This window comes from Dendropsophus ebraccatus, chromosome 1 (assembly GCF_027789765.1).
Source record: "Dendropsophus ebraccatus isolate aDenEbr1 chromosome 1, aDenEbr1.pat, whole genome shotgun sequence".
Lineage (NCBI taxonomy): Eukaryota > Metazoa > Chordata > Amphibia > Anura > Hylidae > Dendropsophus > Dendropsophus ebraccatus.
Genome location: NC_091454.1, coordinates 64,052,863 through 64,073,268, shown reverse-complemented (window position 1 = coordinate 64,073,268; position 20,406 = coordinate 64,052,863). Strand labels below are relative to the sequence as shown.

General features: G+C 41.4%; 1 protein-coding gene across 2 annotated transcripts in view; it reads right to left on the bottom strand.

Annotated features, from left to right (window-relative positions):
* Positions 1-20,406, bottom strand: part of STK32A (serine/threonine kinase 32A) — a 110,611-nt gene that overhangs the window by 72,761 nt on the left and 17,444 nt on the right. For both annotated transcript variants that reach the window (XM_069954894.1, XM_069954903.1), the window contains 2 exons: positions 6,340-6,395; positions 2,440-2,591 (listed from right to left, as the gene is read on the bottom strand). In XM_069954894.1, the coding sequence (XP_069810995.1) occupies positions 2,440-2,591; positions 6,340-6,395 (208 nt within the window). The remainder of the gene's footprint in view (positions 1-2,439; positions 2,592-6,339; positions 6,396-20,406) is intronic.

The following is a 20,406-nucleotide window of genomic DNA, read 5'->3' as shown; positions in this document are numbered from 1 at the left end:
TGGACAGTGACTGGGAATAGTCACTGTGCGGGAACCAGGCCACGGTTCAAATGAAGACCGCGGCACCCGCATCCCTGCCCAGGCATCATTTGCATGATTTGCAATTTATTCGATTTAAGTTTTCACTTATTTTATACATCTTTCATTTATGATACTAAATTAACAAGGTTACACTGAAACAAAAACAGGGTTTTACATATATATATATATATATATATATATATATATATATATATATATGAGACATGACAGCAATTACTGAAATCTGTGAAATGAAATCCTCTGTGTGAGCTGCAATTTTCTAAGCAATCAGTTTTTACAAGGCGCCTAACCCAGCATCGTTTGGCTTAGAGGCCCTAATGGACTCTTTTGGAGGATATCCCACTGTTTTATTAATGTCTGGGCAGGATCATTTCCATAATAAATTTTCCATTTTAATTTCATAGGGTTGCCAAGTCTCCTCTTCTTATTGTATATCACTGCTTTTAACCATGACCCAAGAACTGGAATTACAATATTTCAAAGGCGACTGTATAGTGGTGTCATTTCTCATATTTTCATTTCCATATTTTCTGCTAGATTCACCTAAAAGCTAGTACAGTTCATCATTTGTTGCTGCGGCAATAATCATAGCACAAAAATTATTATATATATTTTGATGTTATATATACTCAAACACATCTATCTATCTATCTATCTTGTGTGTGGTTTTTCTGTCAGGGAAAGCCAATACACTTACGCGAGTGAGAACTGTTCATTTGTTAACACTTATTAAAAGTAACCTCCTTTTAATCCTATATCATGCTCAGAGCTTACAAGTCAATGCATTGTTAAGCTGCAGCTAAAGGTGTAGCTGAAGCTAAGCAATACCCTCTTGACATGAGCTTTGAGCATTATGTAGATTTGACAGATTCCTTTTAAGGAACATGTAAAACATGATTGTACAAAGTCCCTTAGAACTGCAGTCTTAGGGCACTATTACACACACAGATTTATCAGAAAGATTCTTGAAGCCAAAGAAAGGAATGGATTTGAAAAGAGGAGAAATCTCAGTCTTTCCTTTATGACCTGTTCTGTTTATAGTCTGTTCCTGGCTTTGACTTCAATGATCTGTCATATAAATCTCTGTAATAGAGCCTTTACCTTCCAGTGGTTCTGCTAATACAAATGGCCTAAGGTCTAGCATAATATGATATACAGGCAAAAGTCCTGACTTGGCCTGTCAGTAAGCTGAAATAGAAAGATAAGACCCTGCCCTCTAGGGCTAAGAATCTACAATGGAAGGGGCAGGGAGATAGTAGGTGAGGGTAGAAGTTTTTTTATATAGCAATATAAGCAGGCTTATTGTAGATTGTAGAGTTCTCTGAAGAGAGGACTTTCAGGTTGCTTTTAAAGTTTCCAAGGGTGGATGGAAATCTGACAGAGGGTACCAAGCTCCAGAGTATGAGGGATATATGAAAGAAATTTTGGAAAAGGTTGAGCGAGGAGAAGAAAAGTGGTCAGCAAAGACGGAGGTCTTCTGAAGATTGGAGATTACATGAAGACTAGATGGGAGATGTATGGTGAGGACAGCTTGCTATGTCACAAATAAAATTTGAAAACATGTTAAAAATTTTAACTGAATCTTCTGGGAAATAGGTGGCCAGTGAAGGGAAGAGTTGAGGGTGGATTTGAGTTGTGTAATAGTGTTGGAAAGCCATGGAGAGGGATGTTGCAGTAGTCCTGGTGGGAAATAGTATGAGCATGCACAAGCATTTTTATCAAGTTAAAATTGGGAAAGAAAATCATTTTTGAGGTAAAGAAGAGAAGAAGTGATAGGCTTGGATGGGTGGGTTGAAAGGCAGGGCAGAATGAAAGTCATTGTCATTAATAGGTACAGTAGGGGAGGTGAGTTAGATGGGGGAAAGATGATGAATTCTGGAAGGAGACGAAGAATGATATAGCTGACAACTGATTCTGGAATCCTAGACAACAGGGGTGCTATCTGGACCACATGGGTATATTTTAGTGTCATTTGCCTAAATTGATCCCTTATTTATAAAACAAACAACAAACTATCAGTTTTCTTGAAAACACTGTAGCGTTTGGCCATGTTCTAACTAGAATAGACCTCTAGATACCCAGATTGTCATAGAGAGAATTCTTTCTTTCTAGCTGTGTGCATAGAGCTGAATCCTTTTAAAAACATGATGTAATGTAAGTTTTTTGGACATCAAAGTACTTGGTACTCCAAACAAGTGCTACAGCCTGTTCCTTACCGCCTGAAGATCAGGTGATACTGTAACATAATAGCCTATGCTTCAGCTCTAGTCTACCATGATCAGCAGTTCATTAATACAAGGTTTTAAATGAAATATCTACGGATGACCCCACAGTAACCAGCCGATATATTTTATCCTTGTCATTGACCACAGACCAAGCAGCTAATAAATAACTCACCAGAGGTTGACTAGAAAGGGATGCTCCAGACCTTGCATGATCTGCAGCTCTTTAAACACGTTCCTCACTTCATTGCGCTCCACACATTTCTGTTTGTTCATGTATTTCATGGCATACATTTTCTTGGTATCATTTTTCTGAACAATGCAGACCTGTTAGAGAAGGTAGTGTTACTGTACAGATTTTGTAGATTTTCAGGGGTATTTTTACGTTAATGATTGATTTCTGGAGCTGAATGAATGGATGCATTACTGCTTGGCACATTTGCATTCTGTTAATATGCTGTAAATAGCAGTAACTCAGCCTCAACTAGAAAGAAAATGCAAGAGCTATTTAACATGCCGTCCACACAGTCACTTTAGTCTCCATTTCTCTGCACATGTTGGCTATTCTGAATAGGTCTCTCTGTATGTGGTCTTCCTAAGATATATTTGTAAACCTATATGCAAATAGTTAAAGTATCCACTATATCTGTTCTAATAACTACAGTTTGATTTAGTTTCATTTCCCACACTTTTTACTATAAGCAACCTCTAATGTCTCCCCATCACAAGAAATCCCTTCTCCACGGGTTGAGATCACCTTACTGATCCTACTGTAAAATTATTTCACCGACTAGTCACCAAAATACACAGAACATATGTTTGTGCTGTGAAATACAATAGTCGTGAGAAATAACTGTAAGCTCTCACAGGCAGGGTTCTCTCTCCCTATGTATCCTTCTGTCATTCACTTTATTCATGTTGTTTCCTTTTTTCTTATGTTACATTCTGTATGTTAACCCTGTATCATATGTACAGTGGTCTGGAATGGGCGCTTTAAGAAGAAATAATAATAAACATTAAGATCCGTGAGACTAAGTTGTAGTTTTGGAAAACTATACTACATAATTTTAGTCAGTGATTTTCCGTGTTTGTGTGTTTTTATGTTTTTTTTAGGCAAAATTAGGAGTGGATCCAATATATTAGAGTGGTGCAAAACTTTCCTTAAACCTATTTCTCTTTGAGGGTATATTCACACGGACGGGCTCGCAGCGAGATTCTCGCTGCGAGCCTGGCAGGTCCTGGCAGTTCCCATACACTACATACTTGCTGCGGTCTAAACGACCGCAGCGAGTATGTAGTTATACCGCCCTTAACCCCTTCTGCTCCCCCGCTGTGTATATACTTTACCTGTCCGGCGTCCTGCTCTCCCGCCCGGCCAATCAGTGGCTGCGGCTGGGCAACACACTGATTGGCCGGACGGGAGAGCAGGACGCCGGACCCGTGCAGCGAGGACAGGTAAAGTATATACACAGCGGGGGAGCAGAAGGGGTTAAGGGTGGTATAATTACATACTCGCTGCGGTCGTTTAGACCGCAGCAAGTATGTAGTGTATGGGAACTGCCAGGACCTGCCGGGCTCGCAGCGAGAATCTCGCTGCGAGCCCGCCCGTGTGAATATACCCTGAAGGTTTCACTACTGGTTTTGACTTGCAAATACTGAAGCAATAGGCAGACCAAAATACACTGGTGTAAAAATGGTATCTAATGTAAGGGCTGTTCAGTATTTTACAAGAAACTTACAGTAAATCAGACAGGCACTGTTATCTCTAAATGCACAGCGTACATATTCAGCTGGGCTAAATGTGCCAAATAAAGTCAAATTATACTAACAATGGTTAAATAAAGTACCTGGACTCAGCAATAATAATAATAATAATAATAATATCATGGATTAGACTACTACTATTACTAGCCAATCCCTCACAGCTGCCACTATCCTTCTCATCAGACAGGAAATGCCACTCAGCCACTGGATAAGGCGGGACACTCCAGCAGCCAGTGATTGGCTGGGCAGTGGATATTTGTCAAGTTAGGACTAGGATATAAAGATCAGGGGGAACTGTGTGAGTGTCAGGACGGTGGTACGGTATTGCGCAGGTCGATCATGTCCTTATGTGTTTGTTTATTTTTTGTTAAGCCCAACTTGACCTTTAGAGAAATATACTTTTTATTGCATAGAGCCAAATACAGTGGTACCTCGGTTTAAGAGTAACTTGGATTAAGAATGTTTTGCAAGAAGAGCTCACAGTTTTCAAAATTGTAACTTGGTTCAAGAGCATTGCTTTGGTTTAAGAGCTCCCTGTACTGGGTGGGAGGGGGAGTGGGGGAGGGGCATGGTCTGCAAAGCGGGGTCTACAGCCCTGTACTCTGACCCAGGAAGTCTCCCTCACCTTCCAAATCATGGCAGATCCACTTCAAGCTGGGGCTTGTATCTGGGGAGCGAACTGTGGAGGTAATCTCTTCGTAGCTGTAACCCCTCTCTCCCCAGAGTGCATTTATGTGCCCGCAAATGCCCTGCTCATTCATCCATGCTCCCTGCAGTCTCTGTCAGGCCTTGTTTTTCCCATCCTCTCCATTCCTGCTATATTGTGCCTGCACTCACTCTCAGCTATACACAGCCTGCATTCAGACTCAGCTATACACACTGCTGCTATAAACTGCCTGAATTTACACTCAGCTATACACACTGCCACTATAAAGTACCTGCACTCACACTCAGCCATTCACACTGCTGTATATATGTTTCTGTTACTGTTCTCCTGCACAGCTCTGTGAATCTCACTTCTTGATTGGTCCATGCTGAACACACACCACTTCCCCATTGCTTTCATGTGATCACACAGATCTCTGACAGATCTTCTCTACTTTAGCCTGTTGTACTACAGGATCTGCATCTCCATCCTGTATCTACAAACTGCGACTGTTTTTCAGGTTTATGCACTTACTATACATTATATTCACATGCTGCTTGCTATACTGTGCAGTAACTTATAATATCACATTAAGTGTTTGTTTCATTTGTTTTACCTGTTATTAAGAATAAAAAAATCATTATTTTTGGGGTGTGAAACCAATTTTCTGCATTTCAGTGATTTCTTATGGGAAAATTTGCTTTGGTATAAGAGTGATTTGGATTACAAGCACGATCCCGGAACAAATTATGCTCGTAATCCAAGGCACCACTGTATTGACACATGCTTCTTTTTTTTATTTCTGTAGTTTTTAGTTTTTGCACATTATTATAGGGGCAGCTGTAGTGCTTAGGGACATAGGAAACGTGCGTAATTGCGCAAGGGGGTGGGAAAGAGGGGGAGCTGTGACAATCACCTATTGTGAATGCTCTGATCCCACCTTCTCTATATCCTGATGTCATCTTTTATTCTAGTCGCATGTAACAAGGGGTCTGCAAAGCGATCTCTACAGAACAGAAAGTATCAGCTTTTTAAAGGGTTGTCCAGGGAGCAGAATGCTTTAGCTGTCTTTTGCTCCCCGGACAACCCCTTTAATAAGCTTATTGGCCAGAATAAAAACTGCAACAATTCAGGATTATTTTAGAATACATGTAGTAATATGAAAAATGAGAAAAGCAAATCACAACAATCATTAAAAAAAACATCTCATTGTCACATGTCAGATGTTTATATAGGTGAGGGCCCAGGTGCTGAGACCTTTTTTCAGGGGCAGTGACAGGGTTCAAAAAATAATGCTATGTGCATCTATTCACAGCTTTAGAGTCCTGCTTCATCTCCTTCAAATAGATGTTCCACATTTTTTCAAATACTGTATTTGTTCCCTGGGGCTTTTTGAATGAATGAATAAGAAATAACTATTGTGGCATTGTCCCCAGTGATTGTAACTGTGCACTAGGAGATGGAGCAGTGGGGACAACAGCACCTCTGTTAAGATATTTAGGTGCCAAATTCAAAATGGAAGTGATTTTATAGAATTACTATTGTGCACATTGCACAATCTTCATTAATCCTAATAGAACGATTGATCTAAAATGGAACCTTTACACACATTACATACAGTTACTATACAAGGATTGTAATAAGAATGTTAGTAAATCAACTCACCTTTCCAAAGCTGCCTTTCCCAATAGCTCTTAAAATTTCAAAATGATTGAAGTTTACTGAAAGTATAAAAAAAAAAATATAAGTATTTATACAATGAATGCGAAAACAGTTCTGAAGGTATAGAAATCTAGAACAGATACTGCTGCCTGCTATGTCATCTGTCAAAGGACTCTTCTAGATTTTTTTTTTTCAAACATTTTCCCTTAATATACCATTCAATAGGGAGGAATCATTTATACATGATCCTTATTCATCTGGCCTTGATAAGAGAATTGAGAATGACAGATGTTAATTTGCCCGTTTTCAACAACTGCATGTGTCCCACTTCTGTCACACACGACAGCAAGGTTGGACTGTTTCGACAGAGTACCGAAAGGATCCTGCGGAGGCAGGGGTGGATTAACTTTACCATAGGCCCCGGGCATGTTCACCATAGTACAGTATAGATAATGTCATGATGTCCTTATTTGTGCAAAATTGCCATAAAAAACTGAGATTTTTTGCAAATCATGGCGGAAGTGTAGCCAGGAGACAGTACACCATTGAAAATATAAGTCTTTTTGGGTGGTCATGGGCCCCCCAGGAGCTCAGGGCCCCGGGCTGCCGCCCGGAACGCCCCTATTATGATCCACTACTGTGCGGAGGGTGAACGCTCTGGCACAATAATAGGTCCAAAAAGTTTAGTAGAAGACAACCTTTAGAATAATTTTGAAGCATTATGAAGCTATTTGACCTTCTGTAATTGAAGATATTACAACTGAATAGATGTCAGTTTGGCCATTAAATACTATCCCCTGATGGGCCCAATGAACCTCAGTCTTTTCTAAAAACCCAAGGAAGTCTAATTAAATGCTGCACAACGGCCTCATGGATTCAGTGTGAAAGCAAGTCAGATGCTGCTATTATTTATTTCAAGGCCTGGTAAAACCATGTAGTGTCCACCTGACCATCAAACACATATTTTTCTTTTTATCTTTAACACCTTGCTTAACCCAAGCATATGACCCACTGTACCGTTCATCTGGAACATCAGAGAATGATTATATTACATTACATAAACATCAGAGGATCAACTACACAAAAGAATTGAGATCAATGTCGAAAAAATATATAGATGGATAGATACATAGATAGAGAGAGAGATAGATAGATAGATGTCAGGTACAAAGTATTACATACACTATACAGGAAAGAAAATCATATCTTTAGTACCTCTTTGTTATATATTAGTGATACAACCAGAAAGGAAGCAATTTTTAACAATGTAAAAGGAAAAAAAATCCCAGCAAAAAGAAGTACAAAATGCAGAACACAACTGTATTTTTGCTGTCCGTTTAAAGGGGTACTCTTCCCCAGTAATTGAAATACATTACAAAGTTATATAACTTTGTAATATGCTCCAATCACCTATCTGTCCCCCTTCCCTATCTTTTCCCCCTCAACCCCACACCAGGAAGTGCAGCAAACATATTCTTATCTAATGACCGTTGACCCCAGGCTTTTCTGTGGCAGCCATTTTGTGACAATGACATCATCAAGAGGGAGGCGGGTCTAAGCCCTGTTAGGCCAGCCTCCCTTTGTCAGATGACTCAGGTTGCTCAGCTCTGATTGGCTGAACAAGATGTAAGCCATCTTACAATTTACAGAGTCAGTTAGACATCACAGGAGACAAAGTGCATCATGGGAAAGCCTAAACCAGGAAGCAAAGAAAAAATGAAGACACCAACTGGAGCTTCAGGGACCTGCAAACAGCGAGAAATTCAGACAGACTCCGGAGGGGTGGTAAATGTAAAAACTATGTTTGATTTTGATGTTTTTTTTTCATCAGCGCCGGAAACGGATCCGTTTAATAGACAAGACGGATTAAAAAAATTATGCATTTGTGTGCATCAATTTGGATAAACTTCCAATATAGAAAAAGGAACAAAACAGATCAGTTTCTTTTAGCATACACAATAATGTAGTCAACCAGGTTTTAGTGTCAGCTAGAAAAAAAAAAAAGGATGCGTTTTGATCAGTTTTTTTGTAATGGAAGTCAGTAGAAAAACAGATCCAAATGAAGGCACACAAATGCATCGGTTTTTTAATCAGGTTTTTTGCAAAAAACGAATAGAAAAAACGGATGCAACTGTGTGCATCCGTTTTCCCATTGGCTTCCATTATATATATATATATATATATATATATATATATATATATATACAGATTCCATTATTAAAAAAGCAAATGAAACGGATTGCAAAAACATAGTATGAACCCAACCTTAAACTGACAGCAAAAACGCAGTATGAACCTAGCCAAAGGCAGCAACAGTTATATAAAGCATCCCAAAAAGTACATGCATACAAAATGACTTGTCTGTAGTTTTACATATAACAAATATGCCTTATTTACAAAAAAAGAGCAACATTCTAAAGGATTAAAGGGAGTTTATTGAACAAAATCATACACTCGTCATACACTCATCTAATTTGCTGATGGTTGCAGTTGGTATCTGATCAAATGTAAGCCTTTCTTTATCTGCTGTCACACCTGGCAATATATATCAGTTTTGGGCCACTCAACCCCGGGTGCCGGGGAAAAGCTGGATCCATACCTGGCAAACTGGGAGAAGTTTCCCAGGATTGGATTCAGCTTTTCCTGAAATCCTGGGAGGAGTGGAAGGGAGCGGAGCAGCACTGACAGCACGGCCATTTCATGAGCCCAACGCAGATCAAACAAAGCGATTTGTTTTGTTTAAATCTGACTTCTCTCATCTCTAGTTTGAACTACTGTCCCTTCCTTCTCTTGGATATACCTTGTACGGGTGCTAACACACACACAACCAACGGATGCGCAGCGTGTTTATCTCAGTAAATACACCGGAAACTCGCAGGTTGCCTTAATGCGATTTTTGTGCCTGAAATTCGCACGTGCCTATGTAGAAAATCAGTTGAGAATCCGCAGCGAGTTTACTTTCCCATAGAAAACAATGGACACCAATATCGCTGGGTATTATATTGCGAGAATCTCACAGAGATAAATACGCTGCGCATCTGTCGTGTGTGTTAGTACCCTAACTTATTATCTCTGTAGTTATTTAAACAGCTTCCTGTCTATGCATTAGGTCTTGCATATTTGCCTGCCAGTGTTTCCATGGCATAATTCCTTTGAGAAACCACCTGCTGCAACCTTCTCTGTACTGCATCATACTGTATATGTTTTTTTAGGGGTGTTATACCATGTGAGTTCCGTTCTGTACTGTGTTGAAGGCTAGAGTCTGTAATTGTGGCCATTATTTTTTGTTTGTACACATTTTTGTATGGTTTTGCTTTTGATTTTAATTGCTCATTTTGTTCAATAAAAGTAGCTTTATTCCAGTGCCGGAGGCCGGGAGATTGGCGGCAACTAGTCATCTGGACGGGGAGCCACCCATGACTAGTCACTGCCTGATGACTGACAGGCAGAGAGACGCGTTAGTAGCTGTGGCAATTATCTACAAAACCAAGCTGAGGTCAGCAAAAGAAAAAAAAAGGAAAGGGACACTGACTGGCTGAGTGGGCAATAGCTGGGTCGTGATGTTGCAGCTGGAAGAGCGGGATACACGACGTACCCAGATTCCAGCAGAAAATGACATCCAGAGGCCATAAGCAGGGCTCTAGCAGAACTATGGAGGCACAGGGACAGGTGAGTTTACTTTTTTATTTTCCCACACCCCTCTGCCTTCCTCCCTTCTTTGAATTTCGTGAGACTTCTTTAAGCTGCTAGGTGCTATTGTGTGCACTGAATGATGGCCACAGGAAATCAGGTGCTGTATGATGGGGTTCAGCATATCATACATTTGGCCACAAGGACAATGTATACTGCACAGTAACACAAAAATAGTACACCATGTAGTTTTTTTTTTCAGCCAGCTTTCTAAGAATTGAAAGCTATATAAAATATGAAGGTTTTTTTACTGCATATACAGAGCTAGAAAAGAAACACACTAACCCGAAAATATTCTAGGAAACGATCACCCTGCAGTGCAGAATCTGAAGGCAGCAATGCAATTAAATAAAAGCCAAAAAAAAAAATAGTAGAAGGCGAAAATGCAAAATGCTGTAGGGCAGCGTCAAGATCAATGGCGTACTGGTTGAAATTAGCTTCAGATGGTCAAGGACAAATTAGATATGACAAACTCTTGCATGACTTGTCCTGGCTGACAAATTCAAGCATGATAAATTTTTATTAACATCTCCAGGGTGGAAACATGTAGCAAACATCTACCAAAGTAGACCGGTAAATCAATGCAGTCTTGTGCTTCCAGAGATGTGTGCCATTATCTTGACATATTTATTAAAGGCAGCTTAAAGTTGAAACCTTTTAGAGATAATTCAACATAAACAATATGTGCACTTGCATTTTACAGTATTAGGCTATGTTCCCACACAGTATTTTTGGTCAGTATTTTGGTCAGTATTTTGCAACAAAAACCGGGAGTGGATTGAAAACACAGAAAAGCTATGTTCACACAATGTTGAAATTGAGTGGATGGGCCGCCATTTAATCTCAAATAATTGCAGTTTTTTTGTAATAACAGTCGTTATTTGATATTAAAGGGGAACTCCAGGTAGAGGTAAAAAAAAGAAACCTGCTGCAGAAGCATATAGCATTGCTTACCTGTCTAACACAGTTTTGAAACTACCAAAAATTCATTTGCTTTGGGAGGGTTTTGCTCTGTATTGTGTGGCTGTACTTCCTGGTTGAGCAGTTGTACACAGTACTACAGGTTCCAGAATGCAATGCTTTCCCTCAGCTGTTCATCACAGTGCTCCACCCTGCCCATTCCTTGCCCAAATCTGTTGCAGAACATCTAGGCTGTGTTCACACATTGCAGTTTCATTGTGTTACTGAATTGATTGCAGTACTTTATGATTTTATTGTGTTCCCACCAACACAGCACACTGTTACTACCTGTAACACCACACAGCACACTGTATTCTCTACCTCTAACACCACACAGCACATTTTATTGTCTACCTGTAACACCACACAGCACGCTGTATTCTCTACCTGTAACACCACACAGCACACTGTTACTACCTGTAACACCACACAGCACACTGTATTCTCTATCTGTAACCCCACCCAGCACATTTTATTGTCTACCTGTAACACCACACAGCACATTTTATTGTCTACATGTAACACCACACAGCACACTGTTACTACCTATAATGCTGATATTAAAATAAAGTAAAGAACTTTTTGAATTTTATTTAAAAAATGTTTTCTTTTCTTCTCCACACACGTGTTATGATCAAGCATCTTCTGTCATTGACCTTGAGCCCCACAATAAGGACTTTATCCGATATTATCTTACATGGGATATACTGTTTATGCCTTGTTTTTTTGTCCAGGTGGGATGGACAGTGTCGTCTCTGATCTTCTGTGACGTTTAGCATCATTTAATTGTGTTACTGCTTTATTTTTGTGCAAACGCTGCAGTACTGCAATGAAACTTCAACATTTGTGAACACAGCCCTAATTTCACTGCAGACTTTCGCACAATCAGTGAAGTTGAAGCACCTGCTTCTGGCCGGTCAGAGATGGTGGAATCACTCAGGGGATTGGGGGATCCAGCCATGCCTTCTGTGACATCACGCCCTGCCCCCTGTCTGCATCATCAGCCTATGCTCAGCAAGCACACACAATGTGAGACAGAGGCATGGAATCTCTGTTTCCTGAGGAGGGAGAGCAGTGGGAGCAGGAGACAAAGTGAAATGGCACAGAGGCCATTTTTCTTTACTTCCAGTAAGTCAATCATCTCTTTACACTGTAAATCAACAGTATAAGGGAATATAAGGAAAACTTGTAATTTATCTTATTAGAGAAAAAGTCCTCTTGTACACTGGCAAATTAAATTGTCACTAACTTTAATAGCTTCAAATGGTGTCAGAAAGTTATATAGATTTGTAAATTGCTTCTATTTAAAAAAAAAAAAAACAAAAACTCAATTATTCCAGTACCTATCACCTTCTATATGTCATGCAGGAAGAGGCGTCTTCTTTCTAATCTGACACAATGCTCTCTGCTGCCACCTCTGTCCATCACAGGAACTGTTCAGAGCAGTAGCAAATCCCCATAGAAAATCTCTTATACTTTGGCAAGAGGTGGCAGCAATATGACAGATAGCTTCACAGTATGGAGGGAAAGGATAACATGGCATTTTCATAGAAAAAAAAGTATTATATTATTCCACAGGAGATAAAACAATATAGAACTTTATTTCACAAGGGTAAAACTTGGAAATAATAAGAATGTTAAAAAATGCAAAATCTTCAGCAAGACCTCCTTCTATCAAGCCATATATACAGCAGGGCTTCCCAAACTTTTTCTACTGGGTCCACACTTTAAAGGGGTATTCCCCCCAAGAGCTAAAAAATGAAATGCCTCCAAACCTAGCTAGTCTTACTCACGAAGTCTCCCTGAGAATTTTGAGCCATCTCCCATTTTTCTAGCTGCTTCCGTTCCTGAGTTACAAGTTTTTCTAAAAGATGGTCTATATCCAAGATAGGAAACTACATTTCCCATCATGCAATGCTTATGCCTGATGATGATAATGATGATGATGTACCAGAGTTGAGAAGGTGATGGCCATGTAGCAGAGCTGAGATGTAATGGGGATGTAGCAGAGCTGAGATAGTGAGAACGATGTAGCAGAGCTGAGATGTGAAGGGGATGTAGCAGAGCTGAGATAGGGAAAACGATGTAGCAGAGCTGAGATACTGAGAACGATGTAGCAGAGCTGAAATAGTGAGAACGATGTAGCAGAGCTGAGATAGTGAGAACGATGTAGCAGAGCTGAGATGTAATGGGGATGTAGCAGAGCTGAGATAGTGAGAACGATGTAGCAGAGCTGAGATGTGATGAGGATGTAGCAGAACTGAGATAGTGAGAACGATATAGCAGAGCTGAGATAGTGAGAATGATGTAGCAGAGCTGAGATGTGATGAGGATGTAGCAGAACTGAGATAGTGAGAACGATGTAGCAGAGCTGAGATAGTGAGAACGATGTAGCAGAGCTGAGATAGTGAGAACGATGTAGCAGAGCTGAGATAGTGAGAACGATGTAGCAGAGCTGAGATGTGATGGGGATATAGCAGAGCTGAGATAGTGAGAACGATGTAGCAGAGCTGAGATGTGATGGGGATGTAGCAGAGCTGAGATATTGAGAACGATGTAGCAGAGCTGAGATAGGGAAAATGATGTAGCAGAGCTGAGATAGTGAGAAGGATGTAGCAGAGCTGAGATAGTGAGAACGATGTAGCAGAGCTGAGATGTGATGGGGATATAGCAGAGCTGAGATAGTGAGAACGATGTAGCAGAGCTGAGATAGTGAGAACGATGTAGCAGAGCTGAGATAGTGAGAACGATGTAGCAGAGCTGAGATAGGGAAAATGATGTAGCAGAGCTGAGATAGTGAGAACGATGTAGCAGAGCTGAGATGTAATGAGGATGTAGCAGAGCTGAGATAGGGAAAACGATGTAGCAGAGCTGAGATGTGATGGGGATGTAGCAGAGCTGAGATAGTGAAAACGATGTAGCAGAGCTGAGATAGTGAGAACGATGTAGCAGAGCTGAGATAGTGAGAACGATGTAGCAGAGCTGAGATAGTGAGAACGATGTAGCAGAGCTGAGATAGTGAGAACGATGTAGCAGAGCTGAGATAGTGAGAATGATGTTGCAGAGCTGAGATGTTCAGGGGTGAGAAGGCTGCAGGCGAGAGGGCTGCGGGCGGCCGCGGATGAGACGGCTGCGGGCGGCTGCGGATAAGACGGCTGCGGGCGGCCGCAGGTGAGAGGGCTGCGGGCGGCCGCAGGTGAGAGGGCTGCGGGCGGTCGCAGGTGAGAGGGCTGCGGGCGTCGAGGGGTGAGCAGGCTGCAGGCTGCGAGCGGGGGTAAATGCACAGCCTGATGGAGAGGGGAGGAGTGAAGGGGTTGTGCACACAGTGTGGGGGGAGGGAAATGCATGATATGGGTGTTCTCTGTGGGGGGCGCCGCTACACAGTTGCACTTATCGGAGGCTGCCAGCGGCCACCGGGAGATGGAGGGCACAGACTGTGGGTACGCTCAGGGTGGGGAGGTTACATAGAGCTGGTGACCTCCAGGGCGAGGGGCACACAGTGGGCGGTGCTGCTGTCAGAGAGGCAGACAGCTGCAGTGTCTCACTGTCCTCCCTCACTTCAGTGGACTGGGTTAGAAGCGCTAACCCAGCCCATTGAAGAGATGGAGGACACGTGATGCCGTCTCGGAGGGTGCGGGCCAGGAGCAGGGAGCGGTGTCGGAGTGGACTGAGAGCTGATGATTCTATGCAATCCGTGGGGGTGGGGGCACCTAGATAACAGCCGAACTGTGCAGAATCTGTAATAAATTTATATTGGAAAGCTACGGGTGGGCAATGTATTAATGCAAAAATAATTTTGGGGGGAATACTCCTTTAATTATTAAAGTGACACCTGACCTCACCAGACAGACAATGGAGTTGCCTGGGCCGCACCATCTACGGTGGAAGTCTGACAGGGCTGTGAACTCAGGCAAAGCAGTGCACTGTCAATTCTTGAATGAACTGTATATATAGAGCCAAGGGCAGGATAAGATCCTGTCCTGAGGAATCAGAAAAGCTCTTTCAATGGCATCCTTAGGAGGAAATCCTAAACTCTCCATTTACAGGTACCAATTTACATATACTGCACACGGTATACAGTTGTGATAAATATACTATAATAAAGTTGATGGGTAAATACAAAATGTAACAAATGTCCAAATATACTGAAAATTATGTGAAAAGAGGAACAAAATAGAGTTAATATAATTTTTTATTAAAATAAATATGCCATGTCATGTTAAGCAACAATAATCATCATCATTAAAAGAAATAGAAAGAAAATTGTGGCAATTGGATTTCTCACTTACTTTTCACTGTCAATTTGGTTCTAACGAATGGGCTTTTTCCAGCAGGGGTTATTGTACAGCAATGTCACTGCAATTTTACTGACGAGTAGGTCAAGATTTACTAAGAAAACATTCACAGAAATTTTGTGCATCCGAGACTCTGCAGGTACCCAGGAGATTGCATTCCTTCTCTGCGCCATGATTATGGAGCTTGACTAACAGCTCCGATTAAACACCTCAGATTTCAAGCACCATTAATTTCTTCTATGCTTTGAAAGCTCATGAGGAGGAGATGTGACATTGAGGAAACAAGCCTTGTAAACTCAACCTAACAGATTTACTGACAAAATATTCTTTGTAGAAGAAAAAGAAACAAATAAAAAGTTTAAAGAAGTTGTCCGGAAAAAAAATTATACTTAGCCATGGTGCCGGGGCTGCGGGGGACATGACAGTGATATATACTTACCTGTCCCACTCCCCACCTGCTGACGGGTCCCAGGCCCCCCACTTTGCATTGTTGCATCTGTGTTTTTAAAACATCTAATGGTGTGCCGCTCTCAACGGAAATGGCTGCTCGTAATAGAGTCTATACTGGTTGGCCATTTCCTATGGGAACAGTGGCTGTTATGAATTTTTTAAAGTTTTCTTCTCACAATAGATTTCCTGCTAAGAAATCTGGATGAATTTACATGAGGTCTTATTACTGTGTTACTGTATTTGGCACTGTATACCAGTATCATTTATGCCCTATTCAGTAGTATTATTTGATCTATGAAAAAGCTGAGGGCACTGAGTACCATAAACGCCACGATCGCTATAGATCGCAGTGTTTAAGGGGTTAATGACAAGCAGCTGCGGGATCGCACACATCAAACCCCTCTCACCTCAGGAATGTATATATACATTCCTACTGCATGGGGTATGTACTGTAGGAACGTATATCTACATATTGCTGATGTGAAGGGGTAACCTTTTTCGAACAAAATGGTTTTATTGTCTATCATTATTGTAATGACAATTCACGCATGTAACAGTATTTTACCTGGGGCTTGTGGGAATAATGACGCCTGATGAAGCGCGCATGTGTGCAAAACAGCTGCTACGTTCCATGCTGTTGAGTGCATGGCATCCCTGCCTGTAATGAAATGTCCTGCTGTTTTTTAAAGTGAGTGCCCTCAGCTTTTTTCTTTATCAATATTGCTGTTTGTTCAAGACTACTATGCACACGGTGCACCTCCAAGGCAATCACTGTCAGTCCAATTCCTGCCAATCATTCCTAGCCGTACTTAGGAGAAGTGCCGGTGCTCTTCCTTACAATAGATTATTTGATCTATGTATGGTGATATTATTTGATGATGTACAGCTAAACTAACTGAACACCATTATGCATTTGCAAGTTGCACTGTGATTTGAAACCACAAACTGAACATAAACATTGCTAAAAGGTGTAATAATTGCCATCATAAGGGGTCTTAGGTTGCGTTCACACCTACAGGATCCGCAGCGTATTTTCTGCTGCGGATCCGCAGCAGATCTGCAGCAGATCCACAGCAGATTTGATGGTGCAGATTTGATGCTGTGTTCAGTTATTTAAATGAAATCTGCTGCGGATCTGCTGCGGATCCGCTGCGGATCCGCAGCAGAAAATACGCTGCGGATCCGGTAAGTGTGAAGGTACCCTTATAGTAATTCCTTCTCTTACGCACCCTCACAAACTTATCAATCTCACCACCAGGAAAACACAAAGTAATGCAAAAGTAGGTCCTTAACCCTTAGCATAAACTAATAACTTTAAGGCCTATACTAGATACAGTATTAGGGTGCGTTCACACCTACAGGATCTGCAGCAGATCTGCGGCAGATTTGCTGCTGTGTTCAGTTATTTAAATGAAATCTGCTGCAGAAAATCAGCTGCAGATCCTGTAGGTGTGAACGCACCATTAAAGGACAACTCCGGCGGGACCCCCCCCCCCCCCAAAAAAAAAAAACACAGACACACACAGACACCATACTCACCATCCCTCCGGTAACGATCGCCACTCCATTCGCCCGCCGCCCGCCTCACCGCCACCTGCGTCCGCCGTCCAGCGATGTCTCTTGCTTCCGGGTCCATGAGAGAGAAAACGCTGCCAGCGCGCTTGCGCATCGGCAGCCTTTTCATTGGCTGGAGCACATCACATGGCTTCCAGCAAGCTCAGCCAATCAAGGCTGAGCAAGCTGGAAGCCATGTGATGCGCTCCAGCCAATGAAAAGGCTGCTGGTGCGCATGTGCACCAGCAGCCTTTTCTCTCCCATTCACTCTCAATGAAGACGCCGAAGAGGAAGAAGACCCGGACCGCCCCCCAGCTCTGACATCACCCGACACCAGAGAAGAGGACCGTGACTACCGTAATAGGTAATGTATATATTCTTTAACTTCCGGGGTGGGGGGTCGGGGGTCGGAAAGTGGGGGAAGGGGGCCAGACCGGGTATTTAACCACATTACAAAGTTATATAACTTTGTAATGTGTGTTAAATAAGCCAAAAAAAAATTTCGCCGGAGTTGTCCTTTAAGCAATTTAGCTATATAGTGAAAATGAATTTGCCTAATTCATTTAACAGCAGCAATGCAGTGATTATGTTATAACATAATTATAGAAAATTGTCTAAAATAATATTTAAGGTACTCCAAACCCAATAGTAAAATGAAATGTTTTAACATTTAAACATAGGCCTCTCTTTTCATTATAAAATAGAGGCCTATATGATTTTTTTTTCCTATGAAAAAACTGCTGTTTTTTAAGCTGTTTACACTGTATGGCTATGAGAGATGTATACTTAGAGCTGTCTAAACTCGTCTATGACTGAAGAAGAAGCAATGGTAAAGCATTCCCTATAATTATCATGTTATTATTCTTGGTTTTGTCACTTACATTTCCATGATCTGGAGTTTCCAGCCAGGTTAACCTAAAAATAATACAGCACATATGCCCTTTGGTATCTAAATAGACATAAAATTAGATGAATGTAGAATCCTTCCCCTCTACAAAACCTGTTTAATAACCAAAACCTCTCACCGGGTCAATCTTAGGTCAATCTAAGCTAACACATTTCCATTGTTTTCAAGCTTATCAAAGACATAACAGTGAGATCTTTTGAAGAGCTGTGAAACCAAAATAACATCCCTAACATCCCTCCATCTTATGATAGGAGGTGCCGGATGGGTCCAGTGATATGCTATGGTCTTACAGGCTTGATACATCACGCACTGTATGCCCAGTTGGGTATAGTCTTCTAGATTCAGCTCCTCAAGAATGCCAAGAATAAAGTATTTCAGGGTTAATGTTATAGTAATTGCAAAAACCTTTTGTCACCCCCTTTTCTGACATCTCTACACAAGTGTAAAGGGTAAAATTAGCGTTTTTCATACCTTATTTTATATCATAAGTCATGGTGCTTGTTTAAGTAAAAAGTCATCTTTTATCAACTGCAGATTGTGTTAAGTGGGCGGGGCCTCACAGCAATAGTGCCACTTAGCCCCACCCACAAAGCCACGGTCGACCTAGAGGGGGTGGGGCCTAGATCTTTAGGCCAGCCTGTTCCAATGGCTGATGAGGGGGCGGGGCCAACTGTGGCATTGTGGGTGGGACTAAGTGGTGCTAATGACGCAAGGCCCCGCCCACTTAACATAATCTGCAGTTGATAAAAGATGACTTTTTACTTGAACAAGCACCATGACGTATGATATAAACCGCTAAATTTACCCATTACACCTGTGTAGAGATGTCAGAATGCACAAAAGGGGGTGACAGTGTCACTTTAAATCAAATCCGACACTTCCCTTCATTACTGCTCTAACTGCCCACAAGCCCAGGACATATGAATTATGTTAGCATCTGACAACTTACACCAAGGGCATTGTGATTCCTGTCTCAGCCTATTCTATACAGTAAGGCGGGTGTTCTGTACACCTATGTATCAAATATAACTTAGATAGACACTGTGCTGAACACATTGACAAGACAGGTGTAAAACTAAGGGCCCTATTCCACCGGACAATTATCGTTCACATAATCGTTAACGATTAACGATCTCAAACAACCGCTATTGCGAAATACCTGAAAAAGTTCACTCATTTCCATGGAACGATAATCGTTACTTATGATCGTATTTGCGATAGTTTTTTCTTCGCTATTTCTTTGCTATTGCGTTCGAATCTACTGCAAACGACCGAACGACGTCTTATTCAATGCGAACGATTTGCGAACGCTTCGTGATCGAGCAACGATAAAAATAGGTCCAGGTCTTATAAAGCGATCAACGATTTCCCGTTCGGTCGTTAATTGTTAACTGCTATTCAAACGAACGATTATTGTTGAGATTCGAACGATTTAACAATAATCTGAACGATAATCGTTCGGTGGAATAGGGCCCTAAGGACTGCTTCCCACTGGGAATCCTCAAGTTCCCCAAAATCCTGTGACCACTTCGCTTTTATCCCTAATGGTTTTTCCACTATTTGCGCATCTAACAGTTAAGTATAAGCATGTAAGATGTCATCGTGCAATGAACATTTAGTACCCATCTTCAGTAGCAGTGGAAGGGAGTAAAGAGATAGTGGTGTTCTGGATGATTGTGTTGGAAGGTACTGGTAATAGGTAATGGTAATGGTAATGGTAATAGGTAAGGTAATAGTATCAGTAAGATCATATGTATCCCTGATCTGCTCAAATGGAATGACAGCTCCATCCTTCCACACCTGATTCAAGTGAATACCCTTCTATGATAACTGACAGGTTGCCCAGGCTTTTCCCACCCTATTGAACCTATGCATCCACATGTATGGAGAAGTGAGTACAATGTACCACACTTGGTGGGCATGCCCTGCCAATGGATCATATTATAGATGTGTGAAGAAATTGATTCTGGTCAAAACAAACCCTCAAGTCTACTTTTCTTCCCATAGAATGGCTAAGTGCTTCAATATCAACATATCTCGATAAAACACATGAACTATTGTCACTCTTACTTTCCAAATCTGTCTAATTTTGCTGTACATTGGAAGTGACCCTCAGTTCTTTCCAGAAACCTCCAAACACATGATTGTAATTGTAGTGGACAAAGTGCCGCAATATAAATCTATCTGGCCCCAATTTCATGGCTTCTTTACTTA